The 24,092-nt window shown below is 35.3% G+C and overlaps 1 protein-coding gene across 1 annotated transcript; it reads left to right on the top strand.

The window, feature by feature from the left end:
* The first annotated feature begins 2,212 nt into the window (after positions 1-2,212).
* On the top strand, positions 2,213-23,462 carry LOC135686477 (TBC domain-containing protein kinase-like protein). The gene is made up of 30 exons (XM_065202720.2): positions 2,213-2,521; positions 4,259-4,331; positions 5,359-5,473; positions 6,115-6,188; positions 7,013-7,091; positions 7,542-7,586; positions 8,446-8,524; positions 8,807-8,865; positions 9,237-9,298; positions 10,936-11,011; positions 11,260-11,356; positions 11,481-11,514; positions 11,961-12,071; positions 13,179-13,278; positions 13,788-13,840; positions 14,776-14,848; positions 15,418-15,453; positions 15,810-15,908; positions 16,099-16,161; positions 17,122-17,248; positions 17,889-17,939; positions 18,102-18,185; positions 18,868-18,953; positions 19,723-19,759; positions 20,407-20,568; positions 21,185-21,321; positions 21,426-21,525; positions 21,727-21,850; positions 22,121-22,280; positions 23,175-23,462. Exons 1-30 carry the CDS (start codon positions 2,314-2,316, stop codon positions 23,271-23,273), a joined length of 2,703 nt encoding a protein of 900 aa, XP_065058792.2. The 5' UTR covers positions 2,213-2,313; the 3' UTR covers positions 23,274-23,462.
* Positions 23,463-24,092: the final 630 nt, after the last annotated feature.

Here is a 24,092-nt window from a genome sequence, read left to right as displayed (position 1 = left end):
GAGCAAATTGATATACAGCTTTACTTTATAGATTAAATTATCATGAAATGAGGCAGTGACCTAGTCGGGCAGTGACGCAGAAAACAGATTGCGACAAAATGACTTTGAAAAAATCTGAATGCAAAAAACAATACAAAACTAGTGAATGTTGTCAAAAGTTCATTACTATCCATGATTTTTATAATTTTGAGGTATTTTAGTTTGTGTTGAAGCTTCTTGTTGGTTTTACTAAATCAAATAAATATCATTATAGCAGCAAAAATAAAAATTCAAACATGAACGTTAATGAAAAGTTGCTATAGTTCATTCGAAGTCACCCTCAGCATATGTTTCCCCTTTTTGCTTTTTCTGCTGAACTTCTTTGGCAGTACCCTTGTAATTCAGTCTTTTTCTTCTTTACTTTGCTATCTCAAAGGAAGATTTTCTTGAAATTTTTAGCCTCTGGACAGATTTTATTGTAAATGCTTTTCTAATGTGTTCTCCAGCTTTAATACCTAAACATTTGCAAATAACTGTTTTAAATGTTGCTCCCTTTGAAAATTGGCAAGTGCCATTGAGACAACTGTTTGCAGGGTATGTCTTCCATCATAAATAGCTTTGGGGCAAATTCTCAACAATGTTGAAGGATTCATTTCTGTCTTGCGTCAAAGCACAAGAACATATTTTCAATAAATCCTAATCCGAAAGTTGTTAAAAAATTGGTACAAGTTTCTTTGCCACATCTGGCGACAATGTATCATGAGCCTTGTGACTACCAGGGCTGTTGCTTTTTGCAAGGTTTCTCTGCCAGAAACTCCAAGAAGTAGCACCTGGGGGACAATGTGTATGCTTGGGATTGGCATCTGAAAAGGCTAAATGAAAAAGAATTTTCTCAAGAATTTTCTCAAGAGTTGCACATCCACCTCCATTGCATTTGCAGTTCCCTTGTAGTTTTTTTTAACAATTTCTTGCATGCTTTTCTTCCCACTCCTCGGTTTGATCTTCATCTTCTGGAATCTTGTATTTTATGCAAAAATTTGATAAGACCTCAAAATCAATAAGTAGGCCAGTTTCCAAATCTATCACTGCAGCCATTATGAGAGGAGTGACCTCTTATCTACCATGATCCGTCAAATGAAACCCCAATGTCTAAAATGTGACTGAAAGTCTGACTGAAAGTCTGACTGAAAAGCTGGATTAAAACTAACTTTTGAATAACTAAATAGCAATCAGTATCCCTCTTAGAAGTGTCATTTGCAGCTGGTATATCGAGATCAATTCCAAAAATGTTCATCTTCGCTTCGCGATGAGGAAGGCCTAATCGAAACATCACATTGACTTTGCACGCCTATAACAGTGCTAGCGTCTTGTGAAGCTTTATCGTGTTCCTTTATAACCGTAGCAACTTTGGTCCGCAAATTTCTAGCTTTTCTTCGACCTAAAGATGGCTTGCGACTTCTAAATTTTACAACTTTTCCAATTTCACTTCGGTGGCTATCAAAACAAAATATGGCGGAACACTGTTGTCAGCTGATCAGTATAGGCAGCCTGACCAATGGGAGAGCTTGTTTTTCAATGTGAACCAATCAGATCACACCAACGTCAAAATGGCAGACTAGAACAATCCAGATCCAGAAAATTTGGCCAATGAAAATCAGTTAAAAACAAAAGAAAAAGCTAAAAACAATCCTAAATTTACCATGATGTCTAACAGAGGAGAAATTAGCTTTTCATCAATATATAGGATGCCTGAAACCGACGAAGTTGACGCGAATGGGACGGACTTTTTTCTTGAGCTTTTATCGAACATTTGCATTAAAAACCAACTGAAAGTCATACTATGACGCACTTTATCCTCTCTAATAATAAAACGGGTAGAAATATAGCAAAAACCTCTCGCACACTGAATGATGAATACCGATCGAACATTTTTGCAATGAAATCTCAATTTGTGAAATTCTCCCAAAAATTGCCTTTTTGGAGTGGTAAAGTACCTTAAAAAAGTTGTTGGTTTAAAGAAAAAGCTAATGTAGTTTTTGATTTAATTTATGTGGTTTCTTTGAATAAAGAGTGTATTAGAGGCAGTTATTTGGGCGAAAAAAGACAATTCAGCAATCAGAGAAGTGTATCAACTTTTCGAAATGTACTTTCTTTTTTGTATATAACAACGTTTCGTAAACAAATTTCCAGCCGGGTTGTTTACTACGGAACCACCTTGAATATAAAGAACCACCTTAAGAGCCTACATTTCCTCTTCTGTTACTGCTGCAAATGGGGAGTTTTAACTTGTATCTGCCTAGATGTAGAAGTCGCGTTCAAGATCAAGCTTAAAGTATGCCCACGATGCAGCAAGGATATCTGGACAGGGCATCAATCGGCATCACGACTTTCTTTGCATCAGCGCATCCAACTGATACCTGTGGCACGAATGGTTTGCCTCTCACACCAAACTCCGTTAGGATACTGGGGAAGTTCCAAAAGTTGAAGCTTTTAAAACACGAAAATATTTGTCAATATGTCGATTTGATAAGAGGAAAGCATGGTAAGAGGGGTCGTAATATAGCATGTGTTGAGCTCTTCGCTCCAAAAGAAGGTCTAAAATATTTTTCTCTACATTACATTTTCACATCTCACAGCAAACCAGCCAATCTTAATATACATGCATCCCCATTTCTCATTCTCCTGGACTGCGTTATACCAAAGGTGTAGCTAGGTGATGGCATTATTCTAGTAAAAAGATCAATCTGTTATTTCGTGCCTATTAAGTATGGATTTTAAGCACCATGTAGCTGAAGGTGTCGGCAGGGGCCAAACTGCTGGGGGGTATGGGGGGTGCTGCACCCCCCAAATCTTCAAAAAAGCAGATTTTGTCGGGCATATTCATGGCTGCCAGTGTATCTGTCGGGCAAATCTGGAAATTTTCTTTAGGTCACACTTTTATTGCTACTTGTTTTGCCCTAGCTTGGTTTTTTAATTCATGGTCTTCTCCCCCCATTTTTTTTCAATCTCTACCCAGTTGGGAAAACAAAACAGAAACGAGGCAAGCACCTGCAACATATATACATTTCTGTCTTTCGTCCACCGATCAGCGCTTTCGTCTTGAGCTCAACGTGCACATGTTTATCTTCGCCTCGAGATGAAGTCTGAAGTATTGATCGACAGCAAAAGTATAGATGGAAAGTAAAGTGTGTTTGATGCAAGAAGGAAATTAACACAGGACATGCCCCCCCCCTACTTTTTGCAAAACAAGAGAGCTTTTTTCAAAATCTTTTGTTGTGATTTCTAAATTTTCCCTTGACAAGCCCATGGAACACTGACAATTTTAGAAGCATTATAAATCAAAGCATGAAGGATATACCATCTCGGAATACGTTGTTGAGAAAAATCAAGTAATACTTTTTTTCTTAATGTATGAAACTTTCATCATACATTCATAAAAGGTTTACCCTTAAAAGGTTTATTCATAAAAATTCAAATAACCGTAACAAGTGACAGAAGTTTTTAATCAGTTCAAGCGGGAAATAATAGAAAATTTTTCGAAGAATTGTAATTGGGATATGAACTGCAAAAATCTTTCGAGTTTCTTCAATTTCTGTCTTTCTGTCAAACATTGTAGTCTGCGTAGCTGTTCCTAGACTCCGAAATTTTCAAGCTGTGTTTTCTTGTAATTGATAAAATTGAGGCCCTACTTCAGTCTCTTTTTTGAATTGCTCTCCTAACAGCTAGGTGATTTAAAAAGTGAAGACTATATTTCTTTTATAGAAAAGACAGGCCTTACAAATGCTTGCTTTTCGGAAACAAATGTTTATAGCCAACACCAGTAAAACTAGAAGCATATCTCTTGACTTTAAGCCTGTGTCTAAAGACCCTCTCTCGGGGTCCCCCCTTGAGGCGATGTGCCCTAAAAATGAAGTTCATACATGACACGCCCTTTCATCAAGCATGACACGCCCTTTCATTGGGCATCTAAGCTTCATACCCCCCCCTAATGAAAATAGTGAAGTTTCCATTCTTGCCAAGATTGATACTTTTTTGCAGGCCCTATAGGAGTTAGTGGATGCGCATTGTTTCAGATCTAGTGCTCTCCCTATAAATGTATGTGCACTCCCAATAACTCATCAAAAACAGATGTTACTGAATTCAGTTATAGTTATAAACAGTTATAGACAGATGTTACAGAGTGGTTTGAAGCATCAAGTTCTGTATTAAAAAAATCTGTATAAAAGTTCTAAAGAATCTGTATGAAAGAACTGTAACAAGATTACTTGCTTTGTTTCAGAAAGAGTTGTTGTTGCTGCAGAACATTATGAAGACTGTCTAGCATATCACTTTAAACAAGGAGACATCTCAAGGTATTTTAGCTTACCAAATATTGAAAAAGCTTAAAAAGGGAGAAAGCCAGCATATAACTAGTACATCTAATTGCTGTCCATCTAATAGCTACAGGGTCAACCAATGTCATATTGACCAAATTTTTAACAAGTTCCTTGGTCAATTTCCCTCCCCTCCTATTGCTAAGAAATATTCGCCTGCTATTTTTATTTTTTCACGAGGCACAAACTGTAAAAGCATTTTGAAAGTTTTGTCCATTTTAAAAAGTCTAATGCTATAACATTGCAACTTCATTAACCTGTGTAAAATTTTTTTCACTTATGGATCTTGAAGTTTTGTACTGACTTTTTTGTCACTCATAGTAGCAGTTTGACATTATCATGGATGTAGCTTTTACTAGATTTATGGCAGTTCAAAATTTCTTACAGTTCAAAATGAAGTTTTAGGCTCAGTTTATCACCTATTTTGCTATGATGGAGATCTTTTGTCATTTAGATTTATTTTTATGATAGAGATAGTGCTATGTTTTGAATTCCTACATTGGTAACCAGTGCTTTAAAGTATGGCAAGAATATTTAATTTTTTCTGTTTGTTGCTTTCAAATATATGAACACCTGAAAGCCACATCTTTTTGGAGTGCGGGACCCATATTGCAACTTTGCTTTAGAGTTACTCTGCTTAAAGTCATATTATCATTATAGCCACATAAAACTTTAGACCCAGGTACCAAAACTGTTCAATTAAGCTTCTTTTACAGTTATACTCTGCTTATTATCACAACTTTTCAAGAAATCTTTTTGTAAAGAAGACTGCCTCCCTCATTTTTCTAGCATGGATTTGATTCCAATAAAATCTTTCTGCGAAAAGTCATAAGTTTGCATAAGCTTCAAACTTGTTGAATGCCATTTTGATTTTGGTGTTGTAATACTTTTGTTCTTGTAGCTTATTTTCAATGTTTTTTTAAAAATGTGCAAGTCAACAGAAAAGAATCACTTCTATTAATATAAAATTTTCTAAAATTATCTTATGTTTCCGCTTCTGTTTTAGCTTAGTTGCTTTGCAAAAAGTAGCATTTAGTATCTTGCAAGCTTTGAAGTATCTTCATTCACACAATATAACTGTCCGAAACTTGTCACCTGAAAATATTCAAGTCACTCCAGAGGTAAATTTTAATATTAGTAATGTTAATAATTAAGCAAACATGGAATTAATCCAGTTCATTGTATTTTCTATTTATATAAGGTTACTGGAAGCTGAATTGAAAACCCATTGAAAGCCATGAAAACAATTGATCAAACTGTTTGATATTCCATTTTCAAATAAAATTATAATTTGACTTTAGCATCAAGTATTGAAAAATCTCCCCTCTGTAGCATAAAGTATCGATACGCCCCCCTCTGGAATAAACCCCATATTATACTGTCAGATTTTTTAAAAAACAGCCAATCACTTACAATTTCTTTACTGTTTTTTTGCACGAGAGAAACAATATATTGTTGTTTCATACAGTGTATTTCAAAAGATTTTTTATACACAGTTCACTTTTTGCCCTCAAGTCTTGCTGGTCTTTTTTTACGGCTGGATGCTAAAAGGCCCTCCTCCTTAAAAAGATGAAATTTTGAATAGGTCTCCCCTGAAAATGCTGCCCCATTTTGAATATGCCCCTCTTATTAACACAGAGTTTTGAATAAGTCCTTTGGGAATGATTATATAATAAAGTTTCTTGAATTTCATGTTTGTCCTAAATAAATTATACTTAGTATGTTTAGTTTTCTAATGATCTCATTCAAATTGGTTTTTCAGAACAACTTCAAAATTTCAAAGTATGGAATGTACTATGTGACTTCTTTTGGGTCTAGTGTCGCATTTCCTATTGGGTAATTATGCTTTTTTATTTTTTCTACGTTTTTCAAAATTGCAATTAAAGTTGCAATGAGCAGATTGTTATACACGCAACAAAACTCTACTTTCCTTATGACACCACTCACAGAGTATAGAACATTAAATAATATCCAAAACAATAAAAAAATTGCATTCAGGTGCTAGTCAGGAGTAGTGAGAGAAGGATAATGGCATTTTTCATTTGTTCTGCCTTTACCAATCAGGGACTGCCCAATGATTTTGACATTGTCATCATTATTTGTTTTGGCACACTCTAGATTCTCAAGAAAAAATTTAACTCTAGCTGAACCTCCTTTCATTTGGTGAGGATGCTGTTTAACATGTTCATTAATCATGTTCATTAGTAGCCTGTCATATATACTAAGGTTCAAATCAGTATCACATTTAATGTCATTACATCTGCAGACAGATTTATAAACAAAGTTTTTTGTGAAAATGCTTGGAATCACTTGATTTTAGATATCTCAAAGTTTTGCAATATGGCACCTCTTATTTTTTGGATGTAATTATTTTCCTGAGCTAACAAATCTTTGATGTCTGCTTTGTCTGGGTGACAGTGTCTGGGGGGAGGAGGGGTGGATAGGCAAGTGTTAAAGCCACTTTAATATCTGAATACCTTTTCAAGTAGTTGACATTATGTTTTTCAGGTATTAAAGGGGTTCAACCCAAAAATTTTACTATTTGTTGATAATATCTCCTTTAGACATTAATTTTCACTTTGCAATTTATTTCTAATCAATCCAGTCATCTTGCAAATGTTGTCCTGAGCTCTTAAGAATTCAAATTTTCTGTATTTTAGAAACCCATGCTACTTGGCACCAGAGGTAGTTGCCTGTGGAACAAGATTCAGCCCAGCCCATGGACCTTCCTCTTACTCTGTATGTAACTGAATCAGTCAATAAATCATTTTCAAGGCTATTCTCAGTTGCTTCTTCATAATAAATAGCATGTCACATTGTAGGTCGAGCAAAGTGGTAAGGCTGTAACTTTTTTTCAAATTGTAACACCTTCTTTTTAATCCAGGGAAGCATATTTGCTGTCACACAGATGTGTTAGCCTTTTCCTCAGGGTCTATTTACACTTGTTTTTTTAGTTATCTAATTATTCAGTGATTGAGAGGAACTTAAGGAGTTTATTGAAATTAATAATTGAAGAAAGCATGGAGCCACGTTTTTTCAATATTTTTTTCTGTTTGCTTTGTTTTGTGTCGTATTCAAGAACTATTTTCTTGTTATCCACGTTAATGTCCGCACGAGCTCTAAGCTGCAATTTATTAGCCCTCCCCCAACAAACATAGCTTGAATATAATCTGTATTTTTTTATTCTAGTCTGACATTTGGTCTCTAGGGATGGTTTTGTTGGATTTATACTCTGTAAGTTAAATTCTTTTCCTTCTTAGTCATGCTCTTTTTTCTTGTAATTTTCAAGTTTGAAAGATAAAAGGACTGCATTAGGTACAAAGATTTGTCCGAAAATTTATTTATACGAAGTTTAGAGTTGTCTGGAAGTTTGTCACGTTGAAAATATTTGTATAGGCGGTGCACTCGCAATGTAATTTGACTGAAGCATTAGAGCTCAAATGAACGCTGAATCTGTTTTCCCAATACAAAACAAAACGAAAGGCTACAAATTTTAATAATTACTAGGCCTGTAAATTTTTTGAAAACAGTTGCACTTCCAAGTTAATAGAAATATCAGTCCAAACAAATAACATTGATTGTTCTTATCGTCTGTTGAAATATCACCATCACTTTCTTCTTTCTTCTTCACCGTCACTAAATGGGTTTAAAATGACCGGAATTGATGACGCATTAGAATTTGAACTTGAGGCAGAAGATCCTTTTGAAGATTTAAACATGTAATCAAATATGAGCACATATACCTATAAAAAAGTGAAAAAAATATGAGCATTAACAAGAAAATGGTAGCGACAAATTTTGAAACTAATGTTAGCGACTTAAAGTTTTACCATCGGTTTCATATTCTGAATAATTTAAAAAATATGCCGATTTTCGAGCAGTTAACTCTTGAGATTAAATCATCATGAAATAAACGAGTATTCCTGTTCAAATGGTTTTGAAACAATTTATTAATTGATTCGTTGTTCATTACTGTATCAAAAGTTATATTTATCAATTCAATTATTTGTCAACCTGAATATTTTGGAATGTTAGGCCCATAGAAGGAATAACTATAATTGTAGGTCAACGAGTCTTTTTTGTTGTTGTTTAGTTGGGTGGCCTTTGGTGCGCTGATAAAATGAGAGTTGGGAATGTTTTGCACAAGTTGTTAAAGATTCATTTCAACTGTGGTAAGTTTCTCTTCCTTTTATGGTTAGTATGTTTGTTTTGTAGAATGCAGGTTCAGAGCTATTTAGCAACTCGCCATTGCATGATTTACCAGCTATAAAAATAACCCCACTATTGTTCAACCCTATTTCGCTGCATCAGAAATAACCCTAAATAAACTAAAAGTATAAAAATTTTTTGAATTGAGCTCTTTTTCAATTAACTAGAAAGTAGAAATATTTATCTGTAATTTTCAAGCAGCTTTTTGAAAATTTTTTTGCTGACGCTATTTCTTCTGTTCTTAGATTCAAAAGATGCTCTAGAACATATTTTGGAATACAGCGGGGCACATTCAAGACTTAAGGCATGTAACTTGTCTTGTAATAGATAGTGCATTAAACTATTTTTTAAGTACGTGCCTATTAGAGAGAACACAACAGACGATTATTATTTCCTTTTACTATTATGGAAGCTGTCCCTGAAGTCTGGTTTTCACCCCAGTTAGAATGTCAATTGATTTACTGATGTTTTTAGTCGTTGATCTATGACAAGATGAGACTCGTTCTGCGCATTATTGATTTAACTTGGACGCATTTCTGACATTTCTGAAGACAAGCACGAAACTGCCCCAAACTAAAGTTGGATTTGTAGGCTCGAATCAACGTCTGGAATCTTAGATTGACATTAAGTATTATTATGGGTGGTTTTTTATTGGCTTTTCGTTTTAATTTTTAGGGCATGGATCGCTCCTTGGTGTCATTTCTTCGTATGTGTTTAATACTAGATCCAGCATTAAGGTATGCACCCCAATGCTATGCAACAGAATGTCTTGACTTCCATTGGTTTGCTGAATATGCAACGCCGTAAATTCTGATAGATTTTGCTGATTACTTCTCATTCGTCAATTAATTTTTTCGTTATTTTGCAAGCAACTAGTGTCCTTAATTCTCGAAAAATCCCACTGGTGGCGTTTCTATTCGATACGTTTGTGAAGCATTTTCCTTTTTTCTTGTATTCCGAAACATTAGACAAATCAATATTGACAAACACAAACATTATGAATATCGTCATTGACTCTGCAACGTTTTAACTAATCTGCAAGGAATATGAACTCGCAACATTAGGGAAGTATTTCTTGAAGTCTGTGCAAGTAAGAAGTGGCCTTGGTTAAGAAACCTAAACCTGTCGGGATTATTGCAAATAAAGAAGAAGATGATGGAAAGGCAAAAAGACCAATAAATTAGATTTAAATTCCCTACGATGTTTTATTGCCCATCGGCATAACAAAGAATTGGAGCATTGCATTGCATGTTTAATGTTTTCATGTGTACCGAAGTGTATGGAAACCTTTTTAAGTGAATTTTGAAAGTCTTAATGACAACCAGAGGACCCAACAGACAAATATGCTGTTTGAGTGTGAAAGATGCAAAATTTCTCGGAATTTTGACCAAAGACATTAATTGGTGTTTTGCAAAAATAGTTTCCTTCTTTCTTTGGAGTGATCCCTGTGCTAAGTGGGGTGTTAGAATGACAGGAAACTCGGTGAACCTTGTGCTGGAGAGGGAATGCAAGTATGTCTAATGCAGGTAGCATGACATATATGAGAAGACTTTCCTGATGGAAGATGAGCTACCGGTATGCCCGGCCAGTATTTAAGTAGATGAAGCAGTTGAGATCCAGGAGCAACTCACTCATTTTGTGAACAGGGTACCACAATAAGAGAAATGCTACAAAAGGTTAATTTACATCGAAAAGGGTAATTCACATTCACAGTGAGAATTGTCTAGACGAAAAAAGCGAAGTTCTAAAAAGGCCAAACCAATCGATAGGTATTGTATTTCTTTATTTGCAACTGCTGTGCAAGTTGCGACTGTGCGGGTAAAGGCTATAAAACGAAGATGTAGCGATAACTGAGGCAAAATCTAGTTTGAAAAAACTCATGAAAATTGGACATTTCTACGATCCCCCAGTGAGTTCGAGTAACACAAAAATGACCATACTTAACATGGACGGGAAAAGTGTACTGTACCAAATAAGCATAGCATAGCTGCAGCTTATTCGAGGGTGGGGACAACTGGTGGATTAACGGTACTAGATGATAGAGGAAGAGTCTCTCTAGCTTCTGGTGATAGTTTAGAAACGACTTCTTGGCCTTCATTCGTAACTAACGTTCACTCATAATGTGAAATCTTTGTTGTTTAGAATGATAACCAAAACAACACATAATTTTCATGGATGTAATGGTATTCTGTATTGTAGTCATATATCATAGATCTTGTATATTCATCATCAGTAAATGGCAACTCATGCCTCCTTATTTGCCCTTTGACAAAGAGATAGCTGGAGAGGGGGTTGATAGGTTACTGCGTTTCCAATCGGGTTGGATGTTTTCATAGTCTAAAATTGATGATGTATTGTAATTTGTTTCTCACAGACCAACAGCAAAAGAATTGCTGAAGCATGAATTCCTTCATTCTTTGATGAGCCAAGAAAGACACACACCCCATGCTGTATGTCGATATGTCCACAGTTTGTTGCATACACATAATGATGTCAAATAACAGCAAAATTTATCGAAGACTGTATTAACCACAGTTAAAAGCTATTTATGACAAAATTCAATTGACAGAATGATCTAATATTGCCGATTGTGTATAACACACTCAATCTGTTACACCAATAAAAACCTGTTTTGATAACCAATGATTAATATGACAAGGCAGTTTTATACATGGTTTCTGTGTTCATTAATTTGTAGAAAGACGTCACCATGAATGGGTCTGAAGTCTTTCCAGCTGTTTTTCGATCGCCCTTCCTCGATTCGCCTGATTATAACAAGCTGCTATCGGACTTAAGTAAGCGAATGTTCCATGATTTAGCTCTTTTCGTTTCGTTCCGAAGGAATTTTCTTCTGCTGTCGTAATTCGATGATCAAAATCGACCAATCCTTTTGATCTTTTACAAAAAATTTCATTCTAGGTGAAGTTCAGGATGAAGACCATTTGTCCAGAAGGTGAAAACGTTTTCACCCTTACTTTCTTTAAATAAAGCATTTTAAATTTTGAAATGTCTTTGAATAGCTTTTTTTGAAATTCCCTACCATGAAAAGATTATCCTACTTTTCAATTCAATCGATGAGATTGTTGAAGCTCTAGGGACTCTAGTCAAATTTCATTTCGAGTTAATTTGACCATTACTAATGGCCAAGGTGCATTTACCAAGCAAAATCTTATTTTCAAAGCTAGGAAATGTTCAAGAAACCCCACTCCTTGACTTTTCCCATGGTCTACTTGTGGTATATCTCAAATATCAAATTTTATGTAAAGCATGCCTCTTCCGATTTCTTTTATGTTGTCTTGCATGCATTTTAACTGTGATTTCTTGCACACCAGAAACAGAATTGCATTGGCTCTTGAGCATATTACAGCTTTGTGATCTTAGCATTGATTACCTTAATAGACCTATCGACGAGGTTTACTACTTGTGGACATTGGCTGGCGGTGACGTCATTGCAGAACTTAAGAAGAACGATTTGCTGAAGTCGAAGCCTCCTGTTTTATCTCTACCCACGTGAGCAAAAGAAAGATATATTCTTATAGCAAATTATGTAGATAATGATACGCTGCAAACCCTTTATAAAGACTAAATTTTCAATAAGCTACCCTCTGAGAAAGTCCCATGTCAACTCAATTTTTGCATGTATTTCGCGTTCAATTTTGATATCAACGATTTTGATATCAACGATTTTAATATCAACTGCTAATAGCAGCCAAGTAAATAAGGTTTTCATTAAATGTTTAAATAAACTGCCATATTTTCTATCCTGTTGGAATAAAATATTTAAGACCGGCACATGAATTATACGCCGTCTGAACCAGGTTTTAGGACCTTTAATTTTTCCAATTGTATTTCATCAAAGCTTCAAAAACCTAACTCTCAGCTGCTTTTTGTTGTTTCTTCACAACTAAAAGCAGCTGCAAATGGTGCACTTCCTTATTACCAATGGGCTCCACGCTGCTCGGCCCCGGGTTCCGCACATGGATACCTTGCCCTGCCTAATAATTAAGTCCAAACTGTTTTCTAAGATTAAAACGAAAGCAACATTTTCAAACGCATTGTTACTTTACAGAGGCTAGAAATGCTCATTCTGCATATTTAATGAAGTCAATGTATTGAAACATTTCGGCCCTAGTAATTAAAATTAAGTCATCTGAAACATGCCATGAATGCATGAAGAAGATAAGAAGATAAGGAATAGTCAATATATTTGATAATTTTTTATTAGTTGCCAAGGTACAAATTTTCTCCTTAAAGAATGCCATTAAGGTATATCAATTCAATCAATCAAAAAAAAACTGGAGGTGCCCTCAGTCTTGATATTGTAGGTTGAACCAATATTATTAATTTTTAATTTTTAATTGTAAGCAAGCAAAGAAGAACTATTCTTTTCTTTCTTGCCAATTTACTGCAAAATCAAAAGTAAAAGCTACGCATGCCTGGATATTTTCACCAGCGATTTTGCCGTGAACTCGCTGCAAAATTCGCCTCGTGGAAATCAACCTTAAAGGACATTTTGAAAACTTCTTTCATCTTAGCTCTTGTCCTTGCTAGCTAAAACGTATTCTTTGAAATATGTGATAGGTAAGAGATTCTAGTCGGAACCCTTCACCTTTGCAGCGCGACTTTGAATAATGGAGAAGCATTTGGACCGGAAAAGGAAAGAGAAAGGATGCTTGATGAAACTACAGTTGCTATTTCTTTGGACAAATTACGGATGGTTGGTTAACCAAGAATGATTCAAATCATTTTGTTGCACCACTAGTTAAGTTGCATGAAGTAGAAAATAGGCCTTCTTTTTATGATTAGGCGTCTTAAACAGCATCTCGACTTTTACAAAAGAAATGTTTTAAGATATGTCAATCAGCTCAAAAAAGGGCACTCAAATTAAATTGGTTTGCTTTTACTACTGCTTCTCTCAGTTTAACACAAAGTTGAAAATAACTTCAAGCTGAAGCATTAAGTCTGGAAAAATACTTCGACACAAATTCAAGTGGTTTTAAGCTCCAGTTTTAACGAGGCGTACCACAAACTTCCGAAATAAACACAACCTTAGTGTTTGGTAGATTGCTTGGAAATGATGTAAAATTATAACTTCTGAACATTCTTCTGTACATTTGAGTAAACAAAAATGTTTAATTGTTCATTTATCCATTCTGCAAGAATTTCCATCGTATGTGACTGAGCTCGATTGCCTTAATCAAACTTAAGTTATTTTGTCTTTTTCAGAAATTGCAAAATATTGATGAATCAGCCTTTTATCCCTTAATTGTCGAAGATGAGTAAGTATTGAAAAGCACACTTTCTCTCTAAAGGATACCTCCTGCAAAAATGGTTGATTATGCTTAGCAAAATTAAGTCCCTCTCCTCTTTTTTGCTCTTTATTATGTTAATAGTTCTCCTCTTGTCTGTTTTCCATGGAATATTTTCTTATAATACCTTGAATTTTCCTGCACAAATACAAGCTATATGAATGTGCCTAAAGGCCGGTTTCCACTTGATTCTCTCTGGTCGGATGGTTTGGCGAAATCGAATCAGCGAATCGGCGTTGAATTACTCTGCGAATGTTCGCGCTTTCGCAGCTAATGAAGAAGTTCAATTTGCGCATGCTACAATGTGCATTCGTTCAGTCGCGCGACCAAAGAGAATCAAGTGAAAACCGGCCTTAAAACTCATGCTTATCATGTCTGCCAAATATAATGAGAAAAATTGAGCGCTAAACTTTCCCTGAAATTTGAGCCTTGCAATTATTTGTAATTAACTTCTAAATTTCACCTATTTTCACCCTCAAAATTTTATCAAATATATTTTGAACACATTAAAACTTTTCTCGGGTATCAAGCGAGACCTGATGAATCTGAGAATGCGTTTGCCCTGGAACATATTCTACTGAATCCGGATCGTCAATTTTCAATAATGAGCAAATTTAACTGATATCATCCTTCGTATCTCGATAATTCCTTTCCTATTTGATTTGTACGTGTAACCTGACGATGTCAGTGGATCCTTCTGTGTATGCATATTACAGCTTATGATGTGTATAATCTTCCAGATCCCGCGAAAACGAAAGGCCTGTATGGACTAGTTTGCACACAGCTTTTGGAACCCAGTTCTAGTTAAATCGGGCCCTAGCATCGCAATATACTGAGTGGTTACAAATTAAGTTTAATTTAAATTTACTGCTTGTTCTCATTCTTTATGTCAATTCTTTTGACAGCCTCAATCCACCAGATTTAACAGAGACTGCCAAACTCCCTTTGGTAATTCGCGAGAAAGATGTGGTGTATCAGGTAGCGGAAACAGCTCTTATTTGAACATCGAGTCATAATTAGACCAATGGGTACACCCAAATAGAACAGAGGCAACGTAATTGAAGTACAACGTTTGTCAAGTCGATGAAATCGCTGCCTTTCAATGATATCACATTTTTCTTTCATCTCTCTTACCCACCTATTTTATCTTTCACGAGAGCTTTTTTCTTTTTGCCCAACACTGATTACTAGGCGGCGGATATTGTTGTCGATTTTTTATCTTGTTTATCTTGTTCTATACAGTCAGGCCTTTGAAAAAAAATTTTAAACCAATCGAAAGTAAAACATTTTCAGATATTAGTTGCTAGATATTTTCCTTTTCAGTTTCGTAAGTATTGTTAGCATATTTTTTCTAGGTTAATGATCTTTGATCTAAAATCATAAGACAATTAAAGCTAAAAGATAAATATTTTATCGCATAATGACAAACAGAGGGAATGGAATAAGAGAAACAGCTTGGGTTTTTTCAAATTTTGTAACTAAATTCATGAAAGCTTTTTGAGAAATGAAAGCTAGTAACAACTGAAATTAATTTTCTTCACTTGTAGTTTCATCGAGTTATACTTTTTGATAGACTCTTAGAGGTAAGACAGTACCAGTGATATTTCATAATATCCAATATTTTGTATTGCATGTACTGAAAATGGCTGAATATTCATGATGTGGGTTGATTATCCGCTTTCAATGTATTGGCAATTGTAAATCATTTATGAACTGCAATAGCTCATCGGTCTTTTGCTTGTGCTCGCTCAGGTTGATCGACCGAAAAGTAGAGCGTTAGTGGTGCGGCAAGTTTTAAAGATGAATTCTTTAATCAATCATGGATAATTTCTTAGCGTTTTTTCCGATAAAGGATTTTTCAAAAGTTTAGACATATGTATTTTGAGACAAAATTACCTGCAATTGAGAAAAAAAGCTTTTGCATGAATTGTTCTTACAGGGCTACCCATTTACTAGAGATAGAATCATAAAGGAAGCGAGAATTGACATCCCGCCTCCATTTCGAGCTAAAGTCTGGGCAGCTCTCCTGAACATACAGGTAAACATTTTATCAATTCTTAGATTCTTCGTCAATCCAGGTAATGCCAGTTGTAGCATGAACCCATGCTATTTATCATTTTGACTGAAGTACTTTTGACAAACATTTTTGAGTTCCTTCGAAAAATGATACTGGAAGCAGTATCTGTTGATTTTTAAAAGCGCCCTAAATTGAGCATCCTTTCTTGCAGGGAGATGTGCAGGAGGTTTATGATAGAATTGATAAAGAAAGCGTGACCTCTACAGATCGACAGGTGGGTTGGCGGTGTGCTTAATTAGAAGTTTTAAACCGAATTTCTAGATCCATTTGCTTATATTGAAACTCATATGATGCAATATGCCTGGCAGGATCCTACCAAAACAGAAAAATTCCGCCCTATAGCCTCCGCGCAGACTTTTCTTGTGCAGCGGAAGTTGAAAATGAAATGAGATGAAAAAGCTGGTTCAAAATGTTTAGTCATTGAAAATCATTTTCTATAAAAATTTTAGTCAGTGTTTACCATCTTTGTTGTTAGTTCCTAATTTCAAATTTTTAGGCTAGATTCGAAATGTTTGATTATTTTGTATAACCACCTATAGCGACCTCAGTATATGTCTTCAGTATATGATCTGCAGGATAAAGGCGTTTTTTCAAGGGATGCTTAAAAGTAGCTAGATGCTTGTTAGAAACATTAGTATGTGCACGTTACTCCAAGCAAAGGTGAAAAGTAGGACTGCCAGTTATTACCAAATCTTTAGTTGCTTTCTCCAAAGAAACTAGTTCTAAAACGCAGGATTTAAGAAATGAAAAAGCTTTTCAACTTTGGCTTGAAATATCAGGGAAAGTTCTTATTTGGTTTCATTGTTGCATCGTAGATTTTGAAATGACTATGAAATTTTAGCACCGTTTGCTTTCCATTTGATATATTTTGTATAGAAATATTGAAAATTAGGTCTCTCAGAAATTTTCAAAACGAAGGGTGCCGTTGGGTTGTTTTAGCTACAACTTGATGATGGTCTTCCTCGTGGTTCTTATTTCGATATAAATGATGCTCTTGTGTTGTTATGCTGTTAAGGGATTCCTTTTTTACTCATTTGTATCGTTATCCTGTATATGTCATGCAGTTATCAAAGATGCCATTGGTGGTATGTTTGGGAGTCTTTTTCTTATCAATGCACATACTACATTGAAACTCAACGATTTATGTAAGTTATGAAGTTATTGATTTTTTCAGATCGAAGTTGACATCCCAAGATGTCATCAATATGACCAGTTACTCTCATCACCAGCTGCCCATGCCAAATTCAAGAGAGTGCTCAAAGCCTGGGTCGTTTCCCATCCAAAATTGACATACTGGCAAGGTATTACGCAATCACAGTTTTGATTAGGATTTTAGCTTACAATCTTCAGACATAATATGTTCGGATTCTGCATGGGAAATCTTGCGTCTACCAACAACTAACTTCGCTTTCAAATCTTGAAGGATGTGACTTTCAACAAGCTGCTAGCAACTAACAACTAGCCAATAGCTCCTAATTTATGGGCTGTTTAACCCGTTGATGTTGATGTGTACACTTCCTGGAAGACCATTTCTAATACAAATTTGCTGTGTTTGCCAAAAAACTAAAAGTGCTGTATCGGCCCAGTCAGAAACTGCACTCAACAATTGGCTTATTCGATAACAAGATTAGGGAAAATGTTGTTAAATGTTTAGAAAAAGTCAAAGTTTAAATATAATACCCCCCTGACATCAATTTACACATCGAAGGTAAAAATCTATTTTGATGAGGCAACCTTATCCAGCCCATCTTAAGTAACAATTTTATAAGGTATTATTGGAAGAGGGAGTAGCACTGCTTCATCACAAGGAGTTTTGGTGCCAAATACTTTGTAACTGCTTGCCTGAGCTCTGGTTATTTGCTTCTCTATAAAAAGATCAGCTTGTCAAACGTTTCACGTTCTAATTTATTTAAAACTGAAAAGCAATTTTCTCTGTTTTAGGACTGGACTCACTTTCAGCCCCATTTATATCTTTGAATTTTAAAAACGAGGGTAAGTTACTTAAACTCTTCTCTCGTAAAACTTGTGATCGTTCACGTGGCAGTGATCTAACTCTTTAGAGTTATAGCAGCTTTAGGATATTAAATTTTCAATAAAAACTTATCAATTTTATTTTTCCTCAATTATTGTTTCTTTACAATTCCGCTTCTATAGCACTGGCATTCGCATCCATGTCTGCATTCATCCCAAAGTACCTCTATAATTTCTTTTTGAAAGATAATTCACCAGTTATACAAGGTGAGTGCCATTCTTTTCCAGTTAGACGAGTGCCAACTTTAGCTTTATTTTATTTCATTGTCGCTTAAAACTTAGCGGTAACTTTTTAATAGCAGTAATTATCTGTTGTAGGTTAGCAAGAAGATTTAATACATGCAATGTACTGTTTCAATATAAGTACTGTATAAATATTATTGAATAAATGTTCAAAGAGAAAACCAAAACGAATACAGAAATCCCATTTACAAACCGCGGTACAACTGATAATTTATCCTACCCTTTCTGCCCCTAGTCTTTGCCTTTGCCAACGCTGTCGGGTCCATATGCAGCTCCCTTAACACGTATGTTTACAGCCGTATCTGAATCTTGTGACAACTGATAATTCCTTTCAGTAGGCACTTGGGCTTTTAAATAAAATGTTTTTTATTGTCTAGTTTTGGTGATCATCAACTATTGGTAAGGGTTTTCCAACGACAGATTGCATGCAAAAAACATCGGTTGGAAAAACAGATTATTTTATTGAAACTCATTAATGCTTGGTTTCTTTATAATGCTGACAAGGCAACTGGTAGACAGGACCATCAAAGTTCCTGAGAGACATATATATTTAGTTTTTTCAGTACCCTCAAAATATAACTAGCTATATTTCCTATTTATCTATCCACGTCATATCTGCCTCGTTACGATGCATGTCTCTTTATAGAGTACCTTGCCGTATTTTCTCAAATGGTTGCCTATCACGAACCGGAGCTGTTTACACATTTAAGCGACATTGGCTTCGCACCAGAGGTAACCCACCTTCCTTTTCATGATATGATGGATGACTTTAGTTGCCGTATTTTTCAATTGTTTTTTTTTCTTGATATAGGAATGTATTTTTATACGTAACAGCATTCCTAGATGAACCATCGCTGTTATGTAATATCTATTAAAAACTGTTTCGGCCATTTTTTTAATCTGATGATTAAAATTGAAATACAAATATATGAATAAGTTTAAGACCACGTATCACGTTTTCTCAATTTCTTAGGTTAACATCAAAGTAAGATTTCTTGTTTTCGAATGCACATTAAAATTAACCGGAATTTTAAAGCAAAAAGTGTGTATCGTAGATATTTTTAAAGTATTTATATACTGATGATATAATAAAAAAATTTTATGAAAACTCAAATTTATATAATTTTTTTATAAATAATTGCATTTCTTGCCAACTTTTTCTCATGGTCTTAAATTTTTGCACATGACTGTATTATGGTGTCTCCGTTGTTTTTTTGTCCTTGTAATAAGTTGCTTCTAATGGAACAATCTGACACTGAAGAGAAATTTAAGAGATGCACCCGAAAATCTGTTTTAGCCTTAGGCTGTTTAAATTGGGAGTGTTTCCTTTAGAACAAGTTATTTTCTGTACGAATAAGATTTCCTCATCACGTGTTCTTTTATTCCTATTTGTTCCATTGAAGGCACTTATTCTGAAAATTATTTAATTATGTTTTCAATATTTAACGTGAATGTCTTCTGAAATTCGAAATTATCACTTTATTCTGTCATTTATTTCTAGCTGTACGCAATTCCTTGGTTCTTAACGATGTTTTCACGTATGTATTCGCATTTGTCCTTCACTAAGTATTTTTGTTTTTGCCAATATTCTAAATATGTATCCACCTTTAATTTTAAGTTTAGGAATCGTTTGACAAAGAAAGTTGGTTGCTCTTGTTAGAAAGCCCAATAAAATTCCTAATCCAGTTCACGTCTGTATTTTATGATCATTCAGGGGTGGACAATTCGGTCTCCCGCGCACCCTCGACGACCGGTTTTAATATGCGGGAGATGACTTATTGTTACATATGGTAACCGCTGTTCGACCAAATTTTTACTGGAAATGTCCACCCCGGTCGCCAGAGTTCCAATTTGGGAGACCACGGGCCATATGCGGGAGGCCACTGAAAAAGCTGCTGGTCTCCCATCGGGAAACAACCTTTTTATTGGAATGTTCCACTTCTGATCATTCCATTCGTTTGGTCGAGACTCCAGGGCCTATTGTGAAATTGACGTGTTACAGGCCTGTGTTTCAAGGTAAACGGTCAAATAGCCATATAATTTCACTACGAGCAACCAACTGCTAAAAACCTTGTATAGGTATACCCATCCTTCTTGAGTTGTTTCAGTTACCACATGTTATTGTTTGTATTTACCTTTACCTATTGCAAGTCAGTGACGTCACTCGATCTGTGTTTTTCCGTAGATGTTTTCCCTCTTCACAAAATATACTATCTTTGGGACACTCTTTTGCTTGGAAGTTCGCTTCTACCACTTTGTATTGGCGTTGCGATCCTACAGCAAGTCAGAGACCAGTTAATCAGCTTTGGATTCAATGAATGCATTCTATTATTTTCTGACATGCCAGGTAATCTACAGTGCTTGTAGGTATGAATGATAATGCGGATTGGCTAACATAAACGTTATTGTTTCATAGAGCTATGTCAAGCCTTGAAATTTCCTCTTGAAAATGCTCTTCCTTTAATGGCAGACAGATCCACCATAGCTCTGCAAAGGTTTAGCACCCCTTTTTGGAAGACCTTAGGTTATGTTTCGTGGATTCCTTTTAGTCACTTTAAGTTACCGCGAGTTTTGCAAAAAATATTTTAAGATGTTGGCTTCTTCGAGGGGGGAGGGGGGCGTCTTTTTCGAAGTTGAGGGCTTATTTAGCAGCAGCCAAAATTGAGTCTGGTCTGGATGATTAGGAAATGCAGATATATTCGGTTAAACCTATTTCTATCGAGGCATTATCACAGCCCATAGGGGCTTATTCGAAACGGTAGTTTTTCAGAAATTTTTCTGCACTGTGGTTGAGCAGCAACAGTTTCATTTGCAGTACCTGTGGATTTCTTTCCAGTGTTCCTTTTTAAGAATGCCTAAATTTGCCTTTAAAACGCCAATAGTGATTTCTTGTCTTTGCACGGTATCTAGTTTATATGTTTGTTGTTTGTTAGTGGTGCTGAAAATGAATTTTATTTCCCCAGGAATTGATATCGAAAGAACAGTCAAGGATTCGATCAGAATATTCAACCACACACCGCCAAGCATTGGGCTGCGTCGTTGTGACAACCCAGCAAATAGAACAAAGGCTCCAGAGGAAGAAAAGTTTATGCAACTTCCTGTAAGAACTATTTCTTTAATTTCATTTACAAGTAACGTGTCGTTGACTTTGTCAATTTGCATTTCAACAACGGATGAAAAACTGAAAATCATATCTCTTTGCAGGACAAAGAATTTCTTCCGTTGGAGCAATTGAAATCAGAGGTATGCCCACGAATCTCCCCTAGGGATTTGGTAAGGATCGCAAGCATCGTGCAAAGCCAAGGTAAAGACAATAGAATTAACAGTATAATTCATAATAGTAATAGTACTTTAAAGTGAAAAAAGATATTACGGATTCATCGTCGCCAAGCTATAAGACTGGGATTTGACAGAAAAATAATTATGCTTCAAAGTCCATTCAAAGTTTTTGTAGCCCTGATTTTTTGTAAAAAATTTATCCTTCTAACCTATTTTCAATTTGCAGATTGTTCAAACAAATACGATGTCAAAGAAACTAAAAAGAAGTCGACCAAGGCAGAAAAACAAACATCCAAACTTGAAGCACGACTCGGCAAAATGCTTATTGTCGACGTACGGCCTGTGGAGGAGTATCCTTTTCTATCTTAGGGGAATTCTATTAAGCGTTCATTTATAATTGAGAAAAAGTGACTAGTGAAATAGAGACGGTTTTAGAAAAGAGCAAAATTTCTTATGACCTTAAGAGATGTTTTTATTACAGTAGAAAGTCTCTAGATATTTGATATCAGAGGTCTGTATAACTATTTTAAAAAGGAACGTGCGAAATGAAACGGAAATGATGTTAAAAAGAACTGATTTAAATTGAACAAAAACAAGCTTATATCCTTAACTATGTCTAGATATATTGCTGGACACTTTCCGAACTCAATAAATGTTCCATATGATCAAGCGTTCGCTCCGAACGGAGAGCTCTCTTCCTCAAATAGCTGCATTATTCTACAAAAGCATCTTGGCAAAATTATCATGGTTGTGGGAAATAAAGGACCTGATGCACCCGAGGTTAGAATTTTGATTTTTGTAATTGATTTTGATTGAGAAAAACAAAACAGGTATGTATTTTCTTTTGGCCAAAGAAGACCACAGTCTTGATTTCACTTTTTTAGTAGTGTCTTCAGAGAACATATGACACATCATAATTTTTTCGTTCACAACTTGGCTTTCTCGGGGTATCATATGTTTGAATCTTTTGGTTTATTCTTGACACCTCCAGGCTTTACACTGAAAGATAATCATGTTCGCTATAAATCCCAATTTGCCTCATTTCGTTTTATTTTCCAAATAATATTTATCCAGGAATATAGTAAAATACGCACGCACAAGTATGGAGCTCGCCAATACGGGCACGAGTTTAAAGGATACCAAATCAGCACTGCCAACTACCTCGGAGTCAGTACCCACTTGTTTTAGGGTGTACTTTATCCAGTGTGTGATGCTGTCTTGGTTGAAGGGTAATAGAGCTTAAGAAAGCAGGCTAGAATATCTCAGATTTGACTTGTTTGGATGTATTATTCATTTAAGTGAGTTACAATGCACAGGATTACCACTGTAAGCAAACGACCCAAGGGCCAGTTAGAGAATGCTACAGCCTTGAGAATGAGTTCCTTCTAACAGAGGTCCCTATTGTTAATAGTAATCAAAGAAGTCAATATTACATTATAACTGGAATATTTTTATGTCAAGTCTGAATTATTCATAAAATGCCCGGTTGGTTTTTCTCAACCTGTCAACAATCTCTGACTTTTTAAAGCCTGTGTCAGAATTCAGGCCTATCTTGGAGATTATTGTGTTGAGATAATTTGATAACCAAACTCGTAAAGAAACAAGTAGTACAATTTTTATAAGTTTCACTAACCTAGTAATTATTATTAATAGCTTTTGCTCATCTCATTTCAGTTTGGTGCAAAGCTCGTCCGACTAGGATTTAGACGTGTCTCAGTTATGGATGGGTCACTAACTATTTTGAAGGCAAATGGATATTTCACTTCGGAATGACGATCAAAATTTTAAAGGTGGACATTAGAATGGAAATGTAAGATTAGCTGTTAGTGATAGTACATCAAAGACTTGTAAATTATGTCGGCAGAATTTTATTTTGAGTTATGGGTTTTAGACTGTAGATTGAGTTTTTGTATAATTTTTGTAAACATTATCAAGAAGTCGTAAAAGTATTTTGTTTGCAAATTTAGGTCTTTGATACATTTCACCTCTTTCTAACACGCTGTTAATGCAAAGATTCTCTCAAGACGACAAGTTAAAGCAGATAAATTTCGAATGAACCCATCATTGAATCTTCAAATAATTGTTTTGTTACAATGAAAACTAAGACTTTCAGATAAACGATAAGAATCTTGGGCTAAAGCCGCGCTGAAGTGACTTCAGTTGCAAGGCTATGGATATACTTCTTGATGAAAAATCAGTCTTAATAGAAATGACTCTTTTGACAAGCTAATTTAATTGAATCTAATTTTTTAAACATATCTACCCTGGGATACATTTCAGTTAAATAATTAGGCAACTGCCTTCCAACCCTCCCAGAAAACGAAATAAACCTAACCATTAAAGATAAAACCTAGTGACAATAATAAGACGTAAAGAAGCTACTAAACGTTAGAAAGAAAATTAAAGTTAAACATACAAATCAACTTTCCTCAGATGTTCTGAGTTTGAAGCTTTCAGTTTCGTTTTGAGTGACTGAGTCAAAGGGGCAAAATTCATTTCCGAGTCAAGTCTATTCCATGTATCGTCTCCATGACATTCCATGTATCGTCGCAAATGATTTCTGGCCATATGCTGTTTTTGCATAGCAAGATT

This window comes from Rhopilema esculentum, chromosome 6, assembly GCF_057945365.1.
Source record: "Rhopilema esculentum isolate cy_ngs chromosome 6, ASM5794536v1, whole genome shotgun sequence".
In the NCBI taxonomy this organism is placed as follows: Eukaryota; Metazoa; Cnidaria; class Scyphozoa; order Rhizostomeae; family Rhizostomatidae; genus Rhopilema; species Rhopilema esculentum.
This window is presented reverse-complemented; position numbering and strand designations above follow the sequence as displayed.